The sequence below is a fragment of the Lichenostomus cassidix genome, chromosome 1 (genome assembly GCF_008360975.1).
Source record: "Lichenostomus cassidix isolate B80296 chromosome 1, HeHo_3.0, whole genome shotgun sequence".
Classification (NCBI taxonomy): Eukaryota; Metazoa; Chordata; class Aves; order Passeriformes; family Meliphagidae; genus Lichenostomus; species Lichenostomus cassidix.
The window spans coordinates 94,411,658-94,438,109 of record NC_139479.1 but is presented as its reverse complement, the minus strand read 5'-3'; the positions used below and the strand labels follow the sequence as shown (position 1 = coordinate 94,438,109).

The 26,452-nt window shown below is 39.6% G+C and overlaps 1 protein-coding gene across 1 annotated transcript in view; it reads right to left on the bottom strand.

The window, feature by feature from the left end:
• Positions 1 to 24,450, bottom strand: part of DCBLD2 (discoidin, CUB and LCCL domain containing 2) — a 38,747-nt gene extending 14,297 nt beyond the window's left edge. Inside the window, exons 1-5 of the mRNA XM_085071702.1 lie at positions 24,209 to 24,450; positions 7,771 to 7,998; positions 4,153 to 4,290; positions 2,912 to 2,963; positions 1,438 to 1,510 (exon numbers count right to left, since the gene is read on the bottom strand). Coding sequence (XP_084927828.1) covers positions 1,438 to 1,510; positions 2,912 to 2,963; positions 4,153 to 4,290; positions 7,771 to 7,998; positions 24,209 to 24,329 — 612 coding nt within the window. The 5' untranslated portion in view covers positions 24,330 to 24,450. The remainder of the gene's footprint in view (positions 1 to 1,437; positions 1,511 to 2,911; positions 2,964 to 4,152; positions 4,291 to 7,770; positions 7,999 to 24,208) is intronic.
• Between the last annotated feature and the right edge of the window lie 2,002 nt (positions 24,451 to 26,452).

Sequence of the window (26,452 nt, the reverse complement as noted above, 5' to 3'; positions counted from 1 at the left end):
CTTAAGGTAAGAGCATGGGATTCTGCAGGAGATGCAGCTCTCTCCTCCCTGCTCACCAGAAGATGTCAGCAGTGAGAGCTCCAAGCTCTCAAGGACTGTGGACATTAGGGTCACACAGAAAAAAAATCAAGATTTTGGATGTCTCTTAAAGCAGCAACCAGTTCCTGTACATTTGAAAGAGATGCATGAGAAACCTCTACCTGAAACTTGGTCTAATGTCCTGGACAATTTCATTTCTTTCCACACAGCCTGATTTCTGGGAAATTCTTTGCCTTTTTTGACTGATAAAGTATACAAAAAGAAAGTCATAGGGCATTTATTTCCTTAAGTTTCCTTCTCATCCATAGAAACCAATTATTGCAGATTTTGGCAAAAATACTCCAAACAAGCAGAACTCCTACAGATGCTGCAAATATGTGAGACAGAGACTCAATCTCATCTTGTTACTAGCTAGAAAAATTACCTTGCAGCCATTTAGTGAGGAATCACTGTAGACCAGCACACAGAGCACATATCACATTATGGAGGTATTTTTACATGGGGGTGATTGTTTAAGCAAGTAGCCTAGGATTTACAAATATTTGAGAAAAAAAAAACCAGACAGGCACACCTTAGAGTCATATTTAATGCTAAAATATTTGGTTATTAACATTTTTACATTGTCTATACTATGTGCTAGATCTAAGGGCTTATCAAAAAAGTATTCTAATATAAAAAACTCAGAGATTTCATGTAATTTTCAGTTGATTACTAGCAAAATTATAATCACTTAAAAACAGACAAAGCAAACCTCCTGCCATCCTATGGCCAGTTCATTAATTGACCTGCAAAGGCTTACATTAGAAAGTTTTTGCAGTATTTTAAGAAAATAGTACATTATTAAAGATGTTATTACCAATTACCAATTTACCAATATTACCAATTTATAAAACTACTGTCACAGTATTAACTTTGTTTTGTAAATTATTTTATAGCTGCTGAGCATGTACAGTCTTTAATCTCTCAAGTTTAACAAAAATTAAGATAACCACTGAGACACTGCTAAGAGAGGCATTACAGTGTCAAAACCAAGAGCACATCATTAAAAGAACTGTTTTTTTCTTTATAAATCTCAACTTCCCAACCTGAGAAAACCAACAAAAAAAAACAGGAAGTAGGAAAAAAACCCCAACTTTTTGATTGATCCACCCTTCTCTGCAGGCCTTACAAAAATATTTAAGACTCCACTACACTACACCACTTCTTAGAGATGGCAACCTCTGAAGCACTTGTCATTTAGCACCAGTGCTAAAAAAATTAGTACCATGTTATTCACTTTTAGGAGGTACAAATCCCAGCATCCAGGAAGCATAATCAATGCCAACAAGCATAACTGGCTTGTATTATACATCATGTGTTTTGCCAAAATTCACTTGAGCCCATGGTATTTTTACTTACATCTCTGTATCCATGAGGAATAGTGCCTGAAATATCAGCAAAGGGAATCACACATCCAGCTGGACAATACTTACTGGAAGAGAACAAAGTATCAAGTCAGGATATGCATGCACCTACAACTCTTTTAATGTTATAAAATAGTTATTATGTTTGTGATTTACAACACTCTGCTATTCATATATCACTATATAATGGTATCTCCTAATGAAAGACCTATAAGATCAGATAAAAAAGTACTCACAGTTAGAGCCCTATTTTGGAACTTGGGAAAATGAAGGAGAAATGCAAAGGTTGCACTTTGAAATGTTTCATGTACACAACAGAACAGACATTTGAAAAAGTTTTTAAAAGTCTCCACTGAAAGTACAGTTCCAGTCTCAATACGATGAACTAATAAAGCCAGCATTTTATAATATAAATACCATGTGGCTCCTGTAAATTCAAAGCCATATAAGTAACAATTTTAATTAATTTTATTTTATAAATAGAGACCTAAAATAAAGATGATTTGCAAAACACCTGAAAGTAATGCTATTTTGTAACAGCTTTTGGCAATGCTTTGATCATAAAAAACTGGCCCAGCTACCACTAGCTCATGAAAAGCAAGAGGTAAGACACCAGCACCTCTGGAGCAAGCCTGTGTTTGTGTTCTAGGGCCATTTCATACTGCACACATGAAAATTATTACATCTTCAAGAGCTAAAAGTTAATTGGTACAAACTCATTAACATTTTCAGCACAGCTCATCAACAGCTGAAGCAATGTTGTAGGCTCCATGAAAACAGTGGGATTCAGAGACTTTGTCACATGCTGAGTAAGGCCAGAACCTACAGTTAGAGCCCTCCTTTGGAACTTGGGAAAATGAAGGAGAAATGCAAAGGTTGCATTTTGAAATGTTTCATGATGCCAGGGCTTAAGTTCAAAAGGTAAGCTCAGACACTTCACAACAGTCAGAAGCTTTAAACATTGTCTTTGCTTTAGATGGAAATGGAGACAGAGAAAACAGGGAAATTACACCTTTCCCCCATCAGAAGGTACAGCATTCTGGGTCTCCACAGAACCTCATCAATGAGCACTAAAATGTGAAATGGGTTTGCAATTTTTAACACATTTCATCATTTAGTGCTCCTTGGGTAACTGCAATATGAATTTCAGTAATTAAGTTGTATGGAGTATGTTTATAAAAGCAATATTCTTTCTATGGAAATGAGATATTAGCTCCTATGTGTTAGTGCAAATTAACGAGGTTCTACTGTATTCTGCATGTAAATAACACAAATGGGAGAGACAGGAGGAGGAAGGAGGAGTGCAAATGTCAAAATTCTTCAGCTCTAACCCTAATTAATTTATGTCTCAAGTTCTCTGGGTGGGCAATTTTCAAGCTGCATCAGATATAAGTAACAAAGCGAAGCAGAAACACTAAAATTACTTCATTAAAGAGACTGGGAGGGAAACAGGTAAAAATCAGTCTTACTTGAATTCTGGTTCGGAAAAGTGACTTGCATTGTCTAAACAGGTAATTAAGTCTGGAAAGAAAAAATGTTAGGTCAAGAGGATGATAAAGACAACAAGTTTGAGTATGCTTTTTAAAGTGCACAAAAACATACATTTGAGCCTCTGAGGCTTAACCAAAAGTCTCAGAATGAATAAAAACCACATTCCTACTAAATTTTCTTGCAACAGATTTTGTATTACAGTAGAACCTTGCTAATTTGTCTGAGTGACTGGGAAATCTAATGAGAATACGAAAAAAGATAAGGAGACATACTACAAAAATTCATTTTCTTCATTTTAATTTATAGCTAAACTTCAGAGATAAATCAGAGACAGAAACATATGCTCTGTTCACAAAATTAAATTAATAAGCTAAAGAGGCCTATTTTTTCAACATTTAATGGTTCTGCAGGGCTGAACCCAAGCACCACAGACAACAAATGTCAGAGGGCCATGTTATTGGCATCCATGACTGATATCACAAATTTCATGTCTGTGTCTGCTCTGTATCAATACACACAGTCCAAAATACAGAGAGGAAAGCATCAAAACCCCTACAAAATTAAAAATTGAAATTCTTCATCTGCTCTTTTTAGAGTAACTTCCAGATAGGGTTTTTGCCTTCCGAAGCAGTTGCTGGTGCTCCTCCATTTCCTTGCAGACCATGTGTATCACTCACCTTTACAATGAGTGGGAGGAGATGCAAAAAAAAAAAATTTAAAAAAAAATAGAGCAACCTCTTTCAGAGCCTTAAAGTATCCAAAACCATAGAAAAAAACCCAAGACAAAAAACCAGTCAGCAGATGATGTAATTAAAGAGCTGAGGGAGTACAGGGTACTGCTACTGAAATAAAAATTTCCACTAGGTTAGTCTGTATAAAATGTATACAGCTTGATAAGAAAACTTGTTAGCTATCTGCCACCTTGACTATTGCCTGAAAAAATGCATTTTGTCCTGAATCAGAAGCAGTTCTTTAATTTATAACAGAGGATGGACATTCTTCCTCTGCTATTCAAGGTAAGCGTTGATATAATTTCAAAACTATAGCAACTTTTAGGTAACTGGCAGTCCAATTTCCTACACAGAAGTATCATGAAAAGTGTACTAAAATTCAGGAAATTAATTTGTGAGAATGCGAGAGTAAATTAATTAGTTCTGTGGTTTTACTAGACAGCTCTGGTTTTGCCAGCAAAGAAAAAATACCAAGTAGTTATAAATACCTGATTTGTCAGTGGTTGAATAAGCGGCAAGAAAGCCACGTCCTGAAGTGTGAATTCCACTCATGAACTGCACTGTGACTTCATTACTTTTTGAAATAATTAAACCATCCATTTGAAAGCCAAACCCACAGTATTTTCCTGTGGACAGAAGGAAGAGAACAAATATTGACCCAAACCAACACATGTAATAAGCATTTTATTCAATTTCCAGCCTATAATTTAATTTGCAGTGTAGAGTCACATTACTTTTAGTGTATATCCAAAAGCAAATATATGAGGCATGATACTAAATAATGTGGTTGTGTCCATTTAAAACAAATGGCAGACTGTGAGTTCCACATTCATTTTGTCACTGTCAACAGGTGAAAGGCTCTCATGCCCCTAACACTTGCAAATAAATGTGAGCTTATCCCATTCACCTCTAGCCATGCATAACCTTCACAGTCAGTGCTTCAAAGAACATGAGGAATCTCTCAAGGAAAAGGATCAAGTTAGGACAATGAGAAGCATTTACAGAAGCAAATGAGAAAAAAGCCCTCCTTTTCCCTCAGCTGCTGGAGCACTTCTTCCTCATAGACTCTTTCATGGTTTCTGTCAAGTACTTTCCTTAATTCTGGACAACAGCAGGCACAACTCACTGCATGTCAGCAGTATCGTATCATATCATATCATATCATATCATATCATATCATATCAATCATATCATATCATATCATATCATATCATCATCACCATTTAGATACATTACCAGTTCACTTTCTATTTTGTCACACCTAAAAAATGTAAACGGGTTCTGTACCTGGGTACTTCTCTTGCCATATGAAATTAACCCAATTTAAATTGCTGGAGTCTGGACAGTATTTCCCTTGACAGTCTTGACTATCTTTCCCCTACAGTATTTCCCCTACAAAGTTCTAGGATTGCTACCAGGTCACATTAACGGATAAATGCCTGTTAAACAGACCCCAGTAAATATTGAATTCTCCAGTCCTATTCACTAGAAACTTCAGTAAATATACTGACCAGGAAATTAATTTAAGAAAAAAAAATCTTCTGTTCTACAGGCTACCTTGATAATTTGATATTGTAAAAACCGTCTATAACCCTATTTAAGATTCTGCAGTGGATAATCAAAAGTGGGTAATCACCAGGAGTAAATGACACTGCCTGTGTTTCACCTCATCATTCCATTTGCTCTCCTCATAATGAGTATGTAATCATATCATAAAGTAGCAAAAAAAGAGGCAGGACTCCTTTCTCAAATAAAGGCAAATTACACAAGAGGAAGTGGAGTAACACTGGCCTGCAGGAATAGTTCTTATCAAATATAATAAAGAACAAATATAATATACACGCCAATTTCCTTTAAAAAGTGAACTACACTCCCAAACAATAATAAAATTAATTTTTTAAAAAATTAGAAGTTAAAATACAAATTCCTGGCAGTATTCAGAGCTTTCTAAATGTTGCCTATTCAGGTATTTTTTAACAAAGCAAGAGCATCTTCTAATAAAAACCAGAAAATAGATTTTACAATACTAAACATGCTATTTATATTGTACCAACATAACCTTTTATTTTCCCTTTCCTAAGTTTTGTTTTCAGCCACTGGATCTTGTTACGTGACTGACCATCATAAGACTCCTCTCAAAACACCATTTATCCCCTTCTTCAGGCAAATACACAGTGCAAGCCATTTAAATCTAGCTTGGATAAACTCTCCAGTGCTGCCTGCACCATGGACATATGGCCCTTGACACACTGCAGAATGGTGCACCTTATGATTCATGGCAAGACATACTTTTGAGACTATAAATCAGTTTTCTAGCTCTTCCCTGGCCTCCTGCCCATTTTTATCCATTTTTCAAAAAGCAAGTACTAGGAATGGACAAAGGATGACTGCAGTAACACCTCTGCCAATGGTATGTGCAGAACATGCAATATTGCTATTTTGTCTGTACTTCTGCATTGAAGGACCCCAAGTGCTTTTGTACAGTGTGACAGCAGGAGAGGGAATTTCCATGTCTTAAATAAGTACATCTGACTGCAGATGCACAGTAATCAGACTGTAATGAAATCTAATAAAAACCTCCTCTAGATCTTACTATTACTAGAGTCTTAAACTTAACACTGAGCATTTGAATGTTCTTTTGATTTCTTGATAAATACTCAACAGGCTTGGAATAAGCACTGGCCCTTAAAAGCTTCATTAGAAACCCCCTCTGTTTATCAATGAACCCCCTAACAATTTATTTTTTAATCGAACCAGCCAAATTTTAAGTCATTTTGGGTTAAAAAAGGTACAACTGAATTTCAGATTTTATGTGAAACAAGTATTTTAGTGTTAGACCATGTTAGTAGTCCTAAATGAAAAAACTTAGGATAAATCCAGATTTCTTCCAAGAAAATTCAAGTCACTGTTTAATCTCTCCAGTGTCTGCTGCTTTCAACATGAAAAAACACCAAAGCCTGAATCATCTGTATTTGCCACTGTTAACATCACCATTTGTCCTTTGATTTCATTTATTAAGAGCAGGACAACACACACATTTGCTCAACACACTGTGCTGCTGCACCAGCAGGCAACAGCAGAAAAGCAAGAGAAACAAATGAAGCAGGAATTTACTCGAACCCATTAAGTCCTTGTAAAAGTGAGTAATAGACTTATCAGAACTTGACGTTCCTTGCCATTTAAGGCATTCAGTGTTTCCTATTTTAGACCAAGTCTGGCTCAACAGCTCCAAGCACATACTTATTTTCACACACACTTACCTAGGTAACAGCTGGAAAAGAGTTGGTTAATAAAGCTAACATTCCACTAGCCTCTTTGGAAAAAGAGTCAATTTAGCTGGATCAGCATTTAAGTTGCTCAAAAACAGTCTCAGTGAAGTAAATCTCTCTCTCTCTCTCTCTCTCTCTCTCTCTCTCTCTCTCCAAATTAAAGCTTTAGGAAAGAAAACAAAGTTAATCTGCATAATAACTAATTTTAGAGAAGGAAGAATGACCATTTGAGTTTTATGCAAAGTAACCACAAGTCTTAACACCCTACATACACCTTGATGTAAATGATAACAGCACACTGGTATTTGAAAAAAAACCACTGACTTCTAGTCATTAAATTCTCCTGAAGAGAACAAAAATTAAACTAAGAACAGTAGCAGAAGATGGAGGATATCTGAACTATACAGCTTTTGAAGCCTGACATCCCTTAACACCACCAAGATGAACAGCTCACATCACAATGAATCCATATAAAAAGGCATTTCATATATACATATATATTCATATATATGTATATATATATATACATATATATATACACATATATATATATTCATATATACATATATCTATTCCTTTTTTTTTTTTTTAATGAAGATGGTTCTAGTTTTACAATTCCCTCTCCACTGCTTACAAGAACTTTGCAAGCTACTGGGAAATGTCTGAGAAAAAACCACACTGCAGTGGAGCTTCCTTTGAGACTCTCAAGAATCAAAGTATTAAAGGATCTGTGTTGCATTTGGCATCTAGTTGTCACAAAGTAACAGAAGTACCAACAGCATATCCAAGTTCTACACAAGACAACAGTTCTCCAACAGCGGTAACAAAAGCTCCTACCGATCTCTGTCCTGTTGGGACCAATGCCATTATGAACCCTCAGGTAGCTGGAATGACAGGAATCTGAGTCATCAATATCAAAATCCCCAAACTTGAGCTGAACTCGCTGGCCAGGCTTCACACGGATTTCCCACTCACAAACGGTGCTGTTGGGCGAGGTCCTGGGGTAGTTTATGGAGGCCAGGGTGCCACTCTCAGGGCCCAGCACGGTGTGTCCACACCCATCACCTGCAAGAGAGCAACAACAAATCAGCTCCACCTTCATCTTCAGAGCATCAGTCACACCACACCAACCATGCTGCTAGAAAACTCCAAGCGAATGAAACAGCAATGGTGAGAAAACACCATTCAGCTAATGTTGCCTTTTGCTTAGCTAATCATCACAGGTGACCAGGGAGCTGCTGAAACTTCCTCAATGAGATGGATATTCATCCATAATGACTTCAAAAATGGCATGGACAGTACAGAAAGAGTATTTCTGCTAATTCATATCTCCTCAACACCTCAGTACAGAAGGAAACAGGTGCTGAAAAGGACAGAGAAACTTGACAGTAAAACAAGAGCACATTGGTTTTTGTTACTGTACTCACAACACAATGAAAAAGATGTAGAAAGCCAATGGACAGCAAATATTCTAAATACAGCTCTGACCATTACCAAACTGCTAATATGTTGTTTTCTAATGTACTGCTATTGCAACTCTACAATTCACTCTTATTTGAAAAGTTCACTATTTCTGAATTTGCACAGCAAATTAAATTATAACTCCAACCTGGAGCCCTCTACCTAACATTTGAGTATTAATTTTAAACAGCAATAACAGTACTAAACCTAATTTGTTTAACAAATGGAAAAAAATAGCACTAATTGTGTATTCTCAATATCAAATTATAAAGAACAAACTGATAAATTTACTAAACAGCTAGGCATGCATTTCCCCCAGTATGTAGCACAAAAAGTGTAAGAATTTCTGTGCTGATTTAGAAATGTGAATGTTCTCAGAGTAACATTCACAATGATCAACATTATTTGTATTGACAGAAGTTTGCACTGACAGCTAAAAGCGTTTCATATTACACAGCAATATGTGTAGTTCTTCTACTAAATATGAAAAGGTAAGCTAAGCTTCAGGTAAAAAAAATTGTACATATAGTCAAGAATTTTAACTAAATTTCAAAATTCTTCAATGTATTACACGTAAGACTGAGTGGAAAAGTAAGTCCAGTGCACTGAAGTGACATGGAAAAAATAAACTGTGATTAATTTAACTAGGTCTGATTAATCTGTTTCCAAACACACCTAATTTCTGCTAACAAAAACTATTCTCCTTATAATCTGAGCACATTGAAAGATAGCTGCATGTTCTAAAAGCTAATGTGCTGCTGGTATACACAGAGTCATAAACAGATGCAGATGCAAACTTCAGCCTTTTGTCCTGCTAGCAGTCTGGAATGAAAATGTGCATCCTTGGAAAAGTTAACTGTAACTTCTGTTTAGCAAAATCAAAATTTCTATTTCTAAAGCTGTTGTTCAGCTGTGCTTTTACAAATGCAATTTCTCTATCCCATGGCAAATATTATTTCCATTTGGGATACAGCTGATAAATTACTTTTCTAAGTTATGGTTGATCTAACATGAGACACCATTGCCCAACGTCACAGAGAGGTAACTTAAACTTCATGTTTTATGTATCATTATAATCCTGGTTTATTTCAAAAAGCATGTAGTAAACCTAAGAAAAGTGAAAGCTTTATCATGCAGAACCTGTACGGCCTTGGTTTATTAGTTACTGAACATCCAAATGTCAGATTCCTTATGAGTCTTAATACGTTAACACTTAACAATAAAGGATTTCTTTTCCAGTAAAATGGCTTTTCACAAGCAAGTACTCACACACATTACAAAATGCATGGAATTTATTATATTAACAAGAACAAAACCAACAAATATATTCATGGTGATATTTGGGGTTAGCATTTCAGAACTCTTTATATTGCAGATATAACAATAATACTCAACACAAGCAGCAGTCAGTTTTAGGTTATGTCCTAAACAAAAACACTGAGCCATGGACAAGTTCTGTGGTTTCCCTATCCCATGATGGGGTAAGCAACTGCTTATTCATTCACAGATTGAAAATACTCTGCAGATACACTGACACAGTGGACTTTTGAACATTAAATCACAGTAGCTTTCACCTGCATGCGCAGATACACTGTTCTGAGTGTCTTTTAAGGAAAATAAAAATACTTGCATGAACTAGAATGCTCAGAAATTAATTCTTCCTCATTTCAATAGACCTGTTATTGCAATGCAGTAACCACACAAATACTACTACTTAAAATCAGGAATACCAATAAGGCACATGTTCTGTATCTTTGATTCTTCCCCATATTTTTGCATCTTAAGCCTATGCTGCTGGAAATCAAAGACAAAGGAGAGTTTGGGTCTCTTCTTTGACCCAAAATGTATTTAAACTGTAAATTTCTCCAGCTAAAAGTAGAAAAAAAATCATGCTTAACATTCATTTAAACAATTCTCTCCACTAGCTTGCTGTTCAGCTGTCTCAAGTATGAAACAATACCTGTACTATGTTTGCATGATGAACAGGACACAGCTTCCTGGTGAGAAAATCATAATGAGAAAGGACATTTTAGATCTTTTTATTGTATTTCACTTAGGTTAGTGATAACAGAAATGCCAGACACTTCATGCCTGAAGAATTTGAAGATTACCACGGCATATACAGTCTGCCAAGGGCAGCAGCATCACTCATGAGCTATTTGGAAAATTTAAAAAATCACACTTCCAGTGAAACTTGCAGAACAATGAAACCACATTTTGCTGTACTGGTACTATAAATGGGTAGCTCTTGAGCCTCTCCACGTAATGTGGTGCTTCATCATTTCTGCCATACTTATTTAAACAGCACTGATGAGCTCCAGAGACACGAACACACATCCAGCATCAGGGGAGCAATCCGCAATACGCAGCAATTTCTCCAAGAAAAAGTACAGTTCTTTGCACTACAGCAGCATATATAGGAGAGTAGTTACTTCATTCATTTGGAAGTCATTAAGTGCCACAGAATCTTTTGCTTCTGTTAATCTGTGCACATGAGAGCAGAATATCTGAGGATGCACAGAAGAGAGACATCAATTCCCTAATCAATTATTCCTGGCTGGGCTGACAACCTCTGTTGTCAGTACACAGCTGAACAAGCCTCCTGCTTTTTTTCAGCCTCCTGTCACACCACAGACCTCCTGCACTTGCAGGACAGATAAAGCCCTTTGTAGAAGCAGCAGATCACTCGTGTGCACACACATCACACCTGACACTTGGAGGGCCTGCAGATCTGCATCCAGTTTCACATGTCCAGAGGACCAAGGTCATGGCAAAGAGGAGAAGCTCAGCTCTCCACCAAAACTTGTGTTAGAAACATGGGCACCTCTCAAGCAGCTGGCAGAGGAAGGCAGACTGCTGTCATCAGGAGAACTATCCATCTCTTCTGCAGGCACCTCTGCATCCAGAGGATGAAATGTCCTGACAGATTCCATATGAGTCCCAGGCCACAGCACACTGATTTCTGATGCAATCACGCAGATGATTGAAAACAATTTCTTAAAACCAATTTCTTTACACCAACAAAATACAGGACTCAGACCTACACAAATCCACAGGATTTTGGTAACTGAAGAAAATGTGGAATTTAATAAGTTGAAAGAATACTGAATGTGCAGGAGTGGGTGCTAAGTACTCTATTAATACCCACAAAAAAAAAAAAAAAAGATAAATTATACTTTGTAGTTGTGGAAGTCAATTAATCAGAACTGTTCCCCCTGAGACCAGTTGCTGTTAGTGACTGCTGTTCTCACTATCAAAACATGTTAAAAAATAGTTTTTTAGACCAGTGAATACTTTCCTATTCCTTACTTGGAGACGAGTAAATGATAAAGACATTAGACAGTTCAATATTATAATTCATAAAGCATAACTGATGCATATCAAAACACCAATCTTCTCAACTTTAACACGTGGCATTGCCTTTTGAACAGACTCAATTTAACCAGTGGGTTTCAGGAGAAGATTTTACATATACAAGCTATGATTTTCTGTATGTCTGTGACTACGTATTGGATGTAATTAAAACTTCTTTAACTAAGCAAAGGTAGAGTCAAATCCATTAGAGTTATGCAAGCAAAAAAGGGTGTTTTAAAGCATTAATTTTAACTTCAAATACACAACTCTTTCTGATTCAATGCACTACTATAGTTTCTCCTCTTCTGTTTAGCTCCTGTGCTCTGTATTTCCCTACTTTTTATCAGCACACCACTAAAAGATGCTGCATCTGCTTTTTGCGTTTCTCTGTGAGGGCAAGGAAGTTTGCACAAAGAACAAAAGAGTTCCATGAATAAGAAACGCTGAGGAATTAAGACCACAGAGACATCAAATTCTAAATAGCTTTTTCGAGTATTTTCAAATGCCTTTATTTGTGTCCTCCAAACTCACTGCTGTTTCCACCAAATTCCACAGTGATGTTCTTCAGGAAGGAATCTGTTCCTCTGTCAGAATTAATTTTCTTAACAAGCCAACAAGCACACAGTCCACTTTGATCTTTATGCCATTTATTTGCCTCAGTAACACACTGGTTTGGGCATTTCATCCCACTACAGATGTTTCACAACATAAAATATCCCACACTGCCACAAGCGAGGCCACAGCTCAATAAACACTTGAAGGCACTTTAAATTAGCACAGCCACAGACAAAAGCAGGCCTTGTCTGCCTCTCACTTTTGGCCACATGTTCTCCCTGGTACTGGAGGCAAAAACTCATGCAGCCACATGGCCAACCAGAGCAGGGATTTGGTATAGAAATGGCTGTTAGCTTTAACCTAGAGCAATCCCATAATTTATTTCAGTGTGCATATGCAGCAGCACCTCCCTTGACAGAGGGATAAGACAGTGTGAGAATAGGGAAACACCAGCAAGTGCTTCTTTCACCAGCACTGCCAACCTGTGTTTGCATTTTAAAGAACCTTGAATGCCAGCCAGAGAGGTACAAGCCATCCAAGCCCTGGGAAGAGCAGTCACACAAGAGTGGTGCACTGGCTTGAGGAGCCAAGCTGGCTGCAGAGAGTTTCCCAACCCAGTGCCACCACACCGTGCTGGGTTTCACCAGCCCACCTCTCCCAGGCAGCTCTCGGTGCCACTGCCAAAGGACAGGAAAGGGACAGAGGGCAGGGGGGATTAAGGCTGCCTCAGCCTGGATTGAATCATCTGGTGCAGGGCCTCCTTAGAGAGTTAATGAAATTATGGGTTGAGGTTTAACAAAGACAGGAACAGGACAAAAGCATGACAAGCATCTTGCTTTTCAAAATGCTGGCAGCTCAGTGGGATGACAGGAGACAGAGGCTCATTCCTGTTCTTACAGCAAAAGTACAAAATTTAAGATACCATTACAACAAAATTTAATTGTTTTCATTTACAACACTGGCCACATGCTGGGCTAGTGATAATTAGCACTTTATTATTTTAATCTGTACATGCAGCTTTACAATCACCATCTCTGGAACTCCAGCCTTAGCTTTCAGCCGCTAAATTTTACACAAAAAAGTAGTACTTAGGAATCCTAACTCTAGCATCAACAATATGGTAACATTTTAAAATAAATTATCTAAAATCATTAAATTGTCAGAGCAGGTAGGATGTGTGCTTCCTCTGCTATTGTGTACTAACTGAACTGACTACTCCAAAATAACAGAAAAAAGATCAGTTGTGTAAGACTGTGCTGCAGAGCTTTTACTTACTGATGTCAGGGAAACTATATAAGACCCCAGGGACAGCAATGACTTGCTTAAATAGTATGCTGGCAAAAGGAGCCCATGGAGACAGGCTAGGCATGGTGAAAAGTGATTTACATGAGGACTTTGTGAGAGCACTCAATGGTACATAAAGCAGAAGCCCTTCTGATCTGCTGCCCAGGCTGAGTCACAGTGACAGCTCATGCTGGATGTCTTTCTTTGGCTGGCACATGCAGCTTGTCCACTTCCCAAGACATAGCATTTACTTTGCAATCTCCACCAACACTTTCTTAAAAATAAACACTGTTGTGCTTCAGTGCTTTAAGTGCTACACAGCAGAAACACAGATGATGAGTAAATGAAAAATAACACACAGATGGTCATGCAAAACACTATGAAACAAGCAACAGTCATGGTGAGGATGAGCTTCAAACCTCCTGAAAGCTCTTCAAACTCCTCACCACACCAGGACCACGTGAAATTTCACAAGCCTTACATATGTCAACTAAGAGGTAAGAAGTGCTCCCATCATACCAATAATTCACCTGCTAAATTAACACTACACTCAACATTTTCTCCCTTCCATTTCCAGTTCATAAATGAGACTGCACAGCCTAAACTGGAGATCCATGGTGGCAGCACCATCTAGCCTTTCCTGAGCAGCTGCTCCTTCCCTGCCCCACCTGCTGCCAGTGCTCACTGTGCCCCTGTGGAACTGCAGCACAGTTCTGTGCCAGGTTCCCATTCCACTGCCTTCTGCTGGGTGAGGGATGGGGATGGAGCCTGAGCAGTGCAGAGGGACAGGGAGCAAGGCAAGGACAGGGAGGAGAAGCAGCAGCCACAGATAAGAATAATTTCAGGTACCATGCAATCAACAGAAACTGGTAGGGAGGAAGATGATGGTTTGGGAACCTGAATGAAAAAAAAAGTGTGGATGCTTTCAAAAAGAAAACCTCAAAACACAGTTGTCATTATTTGCACCCCACAGCTGCACCAAGAACAGAGATTTTCAATATCAGTTTCTTACCCTCTCTAAAGTTTGTCACCCAACTGATGAAACAGTGCCACTCCACACCTCTGCACCAGCAGTTCCTTCTCCCAGTGTAGGTGACATACAGCATCATCTTGATTTCTAACACTCATTTTCTAATCTAATTTCAAAATTACAATTGAGACTGTTTGAAGTTTTCCCATTTTAAACAATTTCGCTTCATTCTAGCACCACAAAATTTAATACATATGTTTTAAAAGGAACTTCATTCCCACTTTTGTCCTGTAGATGTTCCCTTAAAATGAAGGTATTCTCCCCCTTTTGACCCCCTGTGAATACAATCAGTAAAATAAACCTTACGCATTACTGAATAACAAGATGATTAACTAGGAAGATGACAGTAAATTTAAACATTTGAGTCACCATTGTTTAAGTGCCAAAATTATCACAAAAAGTATAGCAAGACCATGTAGGAAGTCAGTGTATGAAGCTTCATAAAAAACTCTCTATGAACTTTAAAACTGCCCTTCAGCTTTGCTGTACCTTCTTTGTAGCAAGAAGGAAATGATGCCTTGCGTAGGAGGACTGGAGAACTTGAAAACATCTCTTCAAAAATGAAGATAGGAAGTCAGGCAAATGCTTTGTTTGACATTTTCAAATATACTTGGGAAAAAGACAAAAACTGATCATCACTAGACTTGGCACACAAGTGTTCAAAAGCATTCAATTTAATGCATTCCTCTTTCCACCCTTGTAATAATGAGATGTATTTTGACACCTGCACACAATTGCATAAAAATAGAATTTAAAAGATAACGTACTTTAGGGTTTCTTGGTTTATCACAAAACTCACAGATCTGCAAAAGAAAAATTAAGGACCAGTGGTTTCTTTCCACCACACTGAACGAGCCAAATGTCTTTCTCTGGATCTTCACCTGCCTCATTCCCATGGGGTTTCTCTACACAAATACCCACCACGTTTCCATCCAAGTAGCTGTACAAGTTGCTAGTCTTGCCAAGTCTAATTGAAGCACTTTATACATCCTATTTTTTCCTTTTTTAATTTTATATTGGGGTGAAACTAAAGAGAACTGTGGCACAGCTGCTAAAACAGTTCAGTGTTATCATCAGACATCCAAAGCTGCAACTGGGCACTGAAACAGCTACTATTTCTACTCCAAGAAATTGCAATTAAGAGACCTGAAGAGATTTCCTCTTCACAGTTAAGCAACATTTGAGGTCTTATGACTGCCCAATCTAAGTCTAGGAAAATCACAAATAGATCATTGAATAGGAGGAGAAAATGGTACTTATGGATGAAAAATAATTATCCTTTTGCAAATCTGGAATAATTTTACAGAACATTTATATACAAACCTTGATTAAATGCCAGGTCACGGATAGACAGTATTAGTGTGATGTGACTGACAGCATCATTGTGGGAAGCTTTTACACCATCATCATTTTTAGAAACTGTAACAGAAGAATTTTCAGAAGGATGGCAAGCTTTTCAAGTCCCTTTTCTACCTGTAACAATATTCATCAAAGATGTATCAAATTGTTACCTCTGACAGCACTTCAAGAACCAAGAAAATCACCGTATTTTTTTTTTCAGAAATGGTTTTATCAGAAAAACCACTGTGGGGAAAAAATTTAAAAAGAGAATCCATGTGACCTTGTGTACAATCCATCAAATTCCAGCAAGACTAACAATCCAAAGATAAGCAGCTTGTAAGGACTGTCATTTGATGGATAATATTCCAATCCTAGATGACAAAGCCTCTTTCTTGAGCTAAAAGTGAATTTGGAAAACTTCAAAAATCTGGGAGAAAAATATATTGGGAAGATTAACTAGTGAAGAGATAAAGTGCAAAGGGGAGTGTTCAATAAAGTATATAGATGATCTAACCATTGATTTTATTTTCACTTTTCAATACATAAATGATGCGTGATCTCTGGAATGTGGTTAATAAAGAAGTCTCCTGTGATTAGCTGAACTGAGTTTTCAAGTCATGAAGAATGTTAAAATGCAATACGCTTATTTAAAACTTTTCCTGAACAATGAAAAATGTTAACAAAATCAAAGGTATACATACAGAACAAAGAAAAAAAAACTTAAACAGCTGTTAGTTTTTTCTTTAATACTACAGGTAACAAAAACACTGTAATACAGTATTGCCAATGAAAGACAAACCCTGGCATAAAGAAAATGCTAGAGCAATATTTTCTTTAAAAAAAAGAAATCTTGAAAACGACAAAAATAAAAAAGCTCCTGATTATCGCTCTCAAAAAGAAAAAAGGAAGTTTGAACCTGTCTGATGCTAATTTATATGTCATTTTACAGAATGATGGATTCATAGTGCACTGAAGACTGGAAGGGCCTTTTTAAGTATGATTTCTTGTACACCTCAACTACTTACAATTGCTTAATCACTATTCTAACTATGGGGAATTTAAGATGTTGCATTAAATTTCTTTCCAGAAACTTTTCAGACATGAGCAAAGATATCTTGAGAAAGAGACTTCTTAACTATTTCTAAAGCTAGCATGCTCTAAACACCTGGAGAAAAAACCAAATAGAACACAAAACCAAACCCCCATCCCCCACTGCATCTGTTTCTAAGACATTCCTGAAAACACACCTACTGGCATTGCCAAGAATGACACAGCTGAGTTCACAAACTCGGTCCAGCTTCCACAACAACATTTACTAATGTGATAGCTATGTATGCTATGGCAGCCTTGGTGCTGAACTGGGACCTTCCTAACTGTGACATCCCTCAGAAACAAGAGGCATGGAATTTCTACCAACAGGACAGAAGTTAGTATTTTTCCGTAAGATGCTGAGAACGGAGGTTCTTAAGATCAGCTGTCAAATAGCTGTAGGAAAATAATGATTACGTGAGTCACAAAGCACAACACCTCTTGCACAGAGAGAAGTGAACAAAACAAAACATTCTCCTCCTGTCAGCAAACACTGAAAGCAAGCACGCCTGACACGTACATATTCAATCCATATTTACACACATTCTGCTTCCAGGAATCCTTTTTCTTCAAACGAATGTACTTTTTTAGAAACAATTGTCAATCGCTGATAAGAATCCTTGCACTTCTAATGGTTCATGGACTTGTATTTTTCACTGCTACCGCAAACCTATTCCAATTGTCTACAATTCGCTACAGAGGTCAACTCAAATCACAGTCTCACTGCCAACTTGCAACAAAATATTCACAAGTATGAGTTGTAACTTACTGCTTGATTTTCAGGATGCAACTCATCTCACTGAAATCAAAGAGTGCACCAACCATTGAGCTTCATGAGCTTCAAACCACCAGCTGTGCTGGTCTAAACCTTACAGACTGCTAACTCATTGAAAATTACTTTTATTTTGGTATTTGCAGAAAAAAAATAGAACCTAAAGAGAAGTGACAACTGTAAACACAGAGATTTTGTAAAAACTGCCAACAGGAAGCACCCAAATGCCATAAGCAGTACCAAGTGACTGTGATACAATTTCACAACCCAACTGATTGAAATACTGAGACACTTCATACTTGTTTAGCTATCTGCTTTAATTTCATTTTTGAAGAGTTTAGCAGCCATAAAGAAATGTTATCCTCTTACAACTCTTCACCAAGTGAAAATAAGTGGTCATACAGGGAAATATTAGAAATTAAATGCCCGAAAAGAAAGCACAGGTTAAAAGTTTCTTACCCATCCAAGGGCCGGTGTTTGGGATTTTGGAGATTTTTTTCAGGCACTAGACCAAAAATGCATCAACATATTCAAAATGTGCCATTTTCAAAATCAGTGTTATTCTGTGGTCCCAATGTCAAGTCACTGTCAGATTTTCAAGTATAATTTTTGTTTCAAATAACATGAAGTGTTCAGCTATAAAGCAACAAGCTCAAATAGAGTGTGATTAGCACAGCTCAAGCTGTTTGCCTCCAGTAATGGATGGCAAAGGATGCAGCTTAGCAAAATCTGATATTTCATAGTCTTGTTGCATTGATGAACAAGCTTCACATGTAACAACCCACCACTCTGTATAAAAAAACCAGCATGGAAAATTTTATAGATCCTATCTTAATGCAAGCTACCACATGGCCTTCTACATTAATATTACTCCTCCCTCTCCACCTCCCCCAACTTCAGTTCAGTAACAAATCCACACTCTATGCTTGGACAATAGTTTCAACTATACTATTTTAAATAAAAGTACCATGGATATTCCATGCTATTTTAGAGAAATTAATCTAAAGCAACTCAATCAGAAAATGCAGGAGGAAAAGGAAATACTTTGACTACAAAACAAATTCCAGGTAATCCTGAGTGCTTTCCCCAAAGCACAGGGTGCAGTTACAAAAGTGGGGGTGACAAGCAATGGCTGTTTTAAAAACCTTTCAAAATATGGATAAAATAACCAATACAGAAACAATTCACAACACACTGAGCAGCAATTCCAACAAGGATTGCATTTGAACTGATGACTATCTGAGCCATGAAAGCTGATGCATTCAAGGCAGCCCTTAACCAGCTGATGACTGAAACTACACAGAGCAGCAGTGATCGCATTAAAAACCTAATGCATCAGTTCCCAGAGCATAAAGCAGGCTGGCAGAATTGCAGAAAAAGGAGAGGGATTACTTTTCTCTTACATGAATAACATCAGAAAACATTCCTAAAAATCTTGGAAGGTGAATATCTCCATTCAGTAGCAGGAAAATTATTTTCCTGATGGCTGCACTAACATGCTAGAAGGTCACTGGCTTGAGATGCACACAGTAACAGCATACAAGCTTCTGAAAGAACATCTACATTACCTTTTTAACACTAGCTCAGATGCTTGATTTTTATAGCCACAGACACACATATATATAAAACCAACATGCATTGTACTTCTTAAATCCAAAATGCAGTACATTCTTATCAGTATGAGAGCTCCAAAGAGTATTTACAAAAAAGGGTGATTCCTGCATTCTTTACAGGAATGGACCAGGCTAGCACAACTTCAACAGGCTCCCAGATGAGCTGGGCTGAACCAAGCCAGTACTGTGAAGCACCCTACCAGAAAGGATGCTCTGAAGAACACATGTATGTACTTTTCTCCCACCAGATCCACTTACCCACTTCAAATAAGGCTCATCAACTGATGGAGGAAAAATAACGTTGCTGAGATTCTTGTTTTCAAAAGCCAAGAATATTCACTGGTTTTAGGTCTATACTTCCAATACCAGGTCGCTTCCCCTCAGGAACACCACTCCTCCACAAAATTCTTTAGGGTACTGATCCTCCTCACTAAATCTATTTTCAAAGTGCAATGCTGGAAAGTTAAAAAGAGCATCAGAAAACCTGAATAACCCTGCCCTAAGTTTAAGCCCTGGACTTGAAAAATTCTTCCATAGTTCTCAACTAGTTCTCAATAGGGATTTGCCTCAGTGCTTCTGCCTAAATGGTACCAATCCCTGAATCCTCAAGCTACACAACTACATCTTCAAAACACTCTGCATTCTTCAGTAAAACTGTGCCATTAAAAAAGCAAAACAGTTCATCAGAGCACTGCCCTCCTCATCATAAAACACTTAATCTGATGTTAATTTGAGGGACAGTAAATCTCTCATGCAAAGATCTGAGGGTCTTTTAAACCAAAATAATTCCTTATGGGTTTGGCTGTGACTCCCTTCCTCCCAGATGAGTCCAGCCACCGACAACAGATACAAAGGGCACTGAGACACCACCCAATCTAATTTAGCAAGCACAGAAAATGGCACTTGTGTGCAGGTCAGCACATGGCAATTGCTCATGTGACAGACGTTGTGGTACTGCTTTCTATTCACATGCCTGGAGCTCGCTGCTGCAGGAAAAAGATACATCCACAATGGGCTACCCTGGCAGCTGGAACCCCTGTCAGTCCCCTGTTCTAGGAGGAAATCATCCCTTGCAGGACCCTGAGGGAGAAGCTACAGTCTCCATCCCTCTTGCGCAGCTGATGGATATGTAGCTAGAGCCATCTTCTCTTTGCCTGATTGCTTCTCCCCAAACTACTGCTGACAGATCAGCACATGCCCGCCTCTGGACTGGCCACAGCCAGTGCCTCACTGCCCACTGCCCTGCAGGGCGGGCAGACAGAGGTGACAATGCTGCCAGGAATGCTGCACAGAGGAGACACACAGTAAACTGAAGGGAAAAAGGAACACACAAATCATCCACAAATACTGTGGCTGAGTCCCAAAACACAAGGCCACGAAGGACCCTCTCCTCAGGCTCAATGTGCACAGAGCCATCAGTTCTTTCACTTGGCTTTTCAGATGATGATAACTCAGTACCAGACACTCAAAAATTATTTTTCTCTGCTATGCCGAAGCAAACATTTTAAAGCCACAGTGGTGAACCTCTTTTTTGCACTTTCAACTAGGTTTGAGCATAAAACATCCTGATGGGCTGGTATTTGTTTGGAACAAAATGTAGGAATTACATTCAAAAACAAGCATCCTATACTAATTTTTTAAAATAAAAGATTGCAAATAAATCTGCTTCAAGTCACTGGAGAATCAGCTTCAGAATAAAAGGTTACTTTTCACTTTAGGCCCTTTTTTCCAGTTTTACAGGTACATTAGTATCCACTAGGAATCCCAACAGATGGCCACCAAACTACATGTGTGATAACAAAGCTCTTGTTCTACAGACCCTACAAACTTCATACCTTCAGAATTACTGACACATTATTCAACTTCTACTTTGATGAAAGCTAAGCAACCATTCCTCCTGTAGCTGTGTTTTTCTAAATTAAAAAAAGAGGTTAAATTTAGCTAAAATAAACAATTGACATAAAATAAACAATTTTATGTCAATACCTAAACATCTGCTAAGAGCACTATTTCTCAAAATGCAAGACATAAAGAGCAGGAAGCTTGCATGGTACTGGCTTGACTTCATTCACACCTGCTTAATTGCATGAAAAACAAAAAAAAAAAAACCAACAAAAAAACTTCAAGTATTTTTCAAATATCAATTTCCTTGCAACCAGGAGCTCGAATCACCACAGAACTGTTTCAAAAATCACAAGAGCTGACTTGCGCAGCCATCGACTGGAGAGTCCCCAAGGCATCAGATCATAAAATGCAGCACAAGGCACTTCTGAAGGTGTTTGAGCTAATAAAAAATGCTCATAATTTTCCAAGACAGCAACACACTCAAGTTCAAGTCCTTGGCCAAGGAATTCTGAATTACATATGTTGAATGATTTTATATATGATTGAAAAAAACCCCCACTTGAATCCTGCAAGGTAATACAGTGGGCTACTAAGTGAAAAACATATTCACCACAGCAATACCTACATTTTCTCATTTCTCAGTTTGCTGCTCTCTGGAAGGAGAGGAGAACAACATTTGACACAATATTAAAAACAAGCTTCACATTGACCAAAATAATGTTATTTTTAAATAGGTTCGTACCAGGAAGGTGCTCTACAGAAAAGCACGTGAGAAATGAAAACACTATCTTCAGAAAAAGATGTAAACACTATGTGGTATGTGAGGCTTAGAGCCACTGAACAGTAGAAAAGAAAATGAATAATGGTTTATTGACAGAGGATCAGCCTCTCTACCATTGAATGAGGCTAGGTTCCTACATAGTATCACTCACTGTATTTTTATAAAAGAGCTTAAAAGCAACTTTACTTGTGGAATTGCCCGAGTCCTTGTTACTTTCACTGTAAATCAAGACATTCTTAGAATCCTGTTTACATATTTAATGCCCCAATTGAGTAATAGCTTTGTGCAGACCCTTCAAGAGCAAAATAGCAGCTTCATTTCTGTATGGGCCTCCTTACCCAAATAAGAATTATGCCACGATTTAGAGATACAGGACATGGGCTCCCCAACCTTCTCTGGAATAAGATAAATGAAAATATTTTGGCAAGGAAACAGTCCCTCACTAGCAGAACTCTTCTTAGAAGCTCTATCAGTTTCTCATACTGAAGCATTGTATTCGATACCACCAGTGTCCCTCACCTCAAAACAAGCTGTGCTTTTTGTTAGCAAATAAAATGAAGCTTGTCAATAAAGAGATTCCCCTCCAGCTGAAAAGTGAGATTTCCGAGCAAACTCTAAGCATTAACTAGAGAAACACTGCAAGATGAAATTCTGGGTAGGAGCTCTTCAGCAATTTCCCAAAGCATAGAAAGACAAAGTTTCACACATACCTAAAAAGCCTGCTGTCCTTGCAGCACCACTTCTTGCTGCATGGTCCCACCCCACTAACACACCCCTGGCTACTCAGTGAGCCAATTCGACTCTATCATCTGGAGGTAAATGATGACTCTTCCCTACCCCCACAGTTATTTCAGTTTTCTCCTGGAATAACAAACTCACTCTGCTCACCAAAAGGTCAGACAAGTGTCAGGTCAGCATGATGCTCCTACAGCATGAACTAACACCTTGCTGCTGCTGCCTGCCTCACCCAGCAGCAACCTTCAAAAGGCTGAATGGTAAAATAGCCCAATTTCCTCTCAAAAGCAAATGGGTCTTCTCCTCCTCCATTATAAATTAAAACAAAACCAGTATGTCAAATGCTTACTAGCAATAGTTCTGTATGTGTATAGGAACACAATTAAATGCAATTTGCTGAAAATAAGAAGAAAAGGTAAGTCCCCAAACTAGCTTGCTCTATGGACACGTCTCTAAACTTTTCCCATTCAATTAATTAATTAGCTGAATATTTCATTTATATGCAAAAACAGTGGAGTGCACATATTTCCTGTTCCCTTTGTGAATTTAAATACAGCATTTCTGAAATTCAACCGTATCTCCATCCCTGAGATGGAAAGAAAGAGAAAGTTATGTGACAACTTGGAACAGTTTCTGAGGAGATCAGTTTCTGAAACGATGCAAGACCAGCACAAGAAACAAGTGGAATTGAAAACCACGAAATTAATCTTCCCAACCCCTGTATTCACAGAAGTGAGATTCAAGATGCTGTCAAAACACTCGCACCACTTTGTCCCGAGCGCATGATCAAAGTGACAGTCACAGCGGCACCCTCTGATCTTCTGCCATGAAGTGACCAAACTGTGCCTCGTCATTTTCACACTGCCAAAGCCTAATCGCTAACTCCACCCGAAGAGGAGAAATTCCGTCCATTTCTCTAAACAAAAAAAAAAACAGAAACAAACCCAAGAAAACAACAACGCCTGTCCTGTCTGTCACACATCCCGAACTCTCACCCCTGTATGCACTTCTGCATACTCTTGGGCGAGTATAAGTTTATTTCCGCAGCAAGCAGAATGTCCCCTTACCCTCTCCCGGCTCTCAGCGAACACTCCCCAGCCTGCAGCAGGGGTGACCCGCGGGTGGGTCACGCCAAGCCCCGCACTGTGCCCCGAGCAGCTCTCCAGCCCCGCTCCGGGTGAAACCCTCCGCCGCCAGCTCCCGTGCGAGCGCGGCACCGGGCAGCCAAACAGCTTTCTTGGTTGGTTTTGGGTTTTTTCTCCCCAAAACAGGGCTCTTCTCTCGCCCTTTGTTGGCCGGGGCGGGGGCAGGCTCCGCTGAGGGGCTCCCCCTCCCAGCGGCAGAGCCCCGCAGGGCTGGAATCCCTGTCCCGGCCGCCGGGGCTGCGGGGCTCTCCCGCCGCCGCTCTCACCCACCTTTCTGCGCCTCGGCGCCTCGCAGCAGCAGCAGCAGCAGCAGCAGCAGGAGGTGGCCGGGGCGGAGCAGCGAGGCCGCCCGCCGTGTCCCCGCGGGGAGCGGCCGCCCCGGGCTCACCATGCCCCGCGGCGTGGCCGGCGCGCCCGGCGCTCGCAGGGCATCGCGGGCTGCGGGGCGGCCGCGCCGGGCCGCGTCTGAGCGCTGCGCGCCCGCCAGCCCGCCCGTGCCCCGCGCTCGCCCAAGCGCTTCCGGGGGCGCGGCGGGGCCGCCCCGCTTCCTGCCGCCCCTCGGCGGGCACGGCCGGCCCCAGGCGCCGCCGAGCCCCGGGCAGCGGTGCGGCCCCGCCGAGCCTGGGGCCCCTCGGCTCCCCGCTCCGAGCCGCGCCCTCCGGGCGGCCTGCGCGGGGCTCACGGCCCCGAACCCAGTCCCGGGAGGCAGGCAGCCCCTCAGTTCCCGCTCCGCTCCGCCTCCGCCCTCCTCGGCTAGCTGCCTGCGAATATTTCACTTTTTTGCGCTCCCCCCCACCCTCCGAGTAGAGATTGAGGCAAAATTTCAGGGAAAAACCCCAACAAAAAGCCTTGGAAGCACGAGTACTGCTGTTGTTACTAGAAGCCAATAATGTGGTGTCGTTAGAGCTGCACACGCAGATATGAGTTCAGCTCTGGACGTGCGAGGCTGTGAGCTCCCAGGGCACTGCAGCTTCAGTCCTTGTGCTCAGCTTCGGAACGTGCAAAGTGTGATCAGAGAGCTTGCCCTAAAGGCTGCACTGACCCGTGGGAAAGAAATACTTAAAAAAAAAAAAAAAAGATAGTCTCAAGTTTTAAAATCACAAGAAGATAGCAGAATAGCACACTGACAGAGAGTTACAGTAGCTGTAACTGTAGTGGATTCATTCCTCTTTTGTCAAAAAAGCATATTTAGAGGGGGGGGAAAGGGACCCTAACCACTGGTAGGATCAAAGAATCATGTTTCTAGTACCATCATTATGGAAAGGAACATTTTGTGACATGTTTTTCACTGGTAGATGAAAAGAATAATTTTCGGATGCTGATAAAACATCATGTCTATGCTTCCACAGCTGCAGTCACAGCCCAGATTGCTCCCAGTGAGGTTTGAGGGCCAAGAGGAAGGGTGGGAGCCACACCTACACAGAGATCATTTCGCATTTCTCTCAGCTTCATGACTGAAACCTACTCAGCACTCCACTGACCATGCTGTCTCACTGCAAAGCAGAAGGGATTTGGGACTCCACAGCTTCCATGGATCAAACTATCAGCCAGCATAGGCCTCATGGTTCATCCTTTCTGCTCTGGAAAGGCTGTTGCAAGTGAACCCCTGGTGGCATCCAGATCCAGCCGTTGCACTGTAACAAGTATCTTAAAGAAGAAATTGTTCTCCACTTCTCCCAAGCAGCTCTTTGAAACAAATAGTGCTTCCTGGCCAGGAGTGTCCAGTGCTGGCCCCACCAAAATGGCAGGAAAACCATCTTGGGAGTCAGTCTTCCCCAACCCACAGAGTTGCTTGAATAAGTATTTAGATTATGTTTAGATTGTTGTTTTAACCTTACTGTTCCTTGTTAAGATGCTGAAAACTGAACTATGTCTGAGTCTATGCTTACAGCTTATTAAGGGCCTTGTATAAGGGCTATTATAGCCTGTTCACAAAGAAACATGCAGGGCATTACCTCTCCTTCCTTGAACATATCATCCATACCACTTGTGCCAAATCAGAGAAGATCCCAGATTAGATTTGGTTGCTCAGACTAAAGATAGCAAAATTTTGTTGCATAATTTATTGATCCCATACTTGTGCTACAGCTCCTAGGAGGTGGCTTCTCATAGAATTAGGGAATGATAAACATGAGGGTTTTAGAACATTTCATATTTTTCCCCTTTTGAAACCTTTTAATGACACGGGAAGACACCCCAATAAAAAAAAATCAATGGAAGGATATCACAGATGACTCTGTTTTAAGTCATCTTGTAAAATGTAATAGTCACCAAGACATCCCACAACACATAATGGAAGATGAATCAAAAATAATTTATATACATTCCTTTGTCTTCCATTCACCAGACACAGTTCGTGCCATAGGTCACGTGAAGCAGTTATATCACTACAATAACATCCTTTCTGTACTACAGAGGCCACATTCCTAAGATCACCAATCATTAGTGGTATTTGTTGTGTACTGGAAAAATCACTCCTTGAATAGTTTGTGGCTTAGTAGTGCCATGCATTAA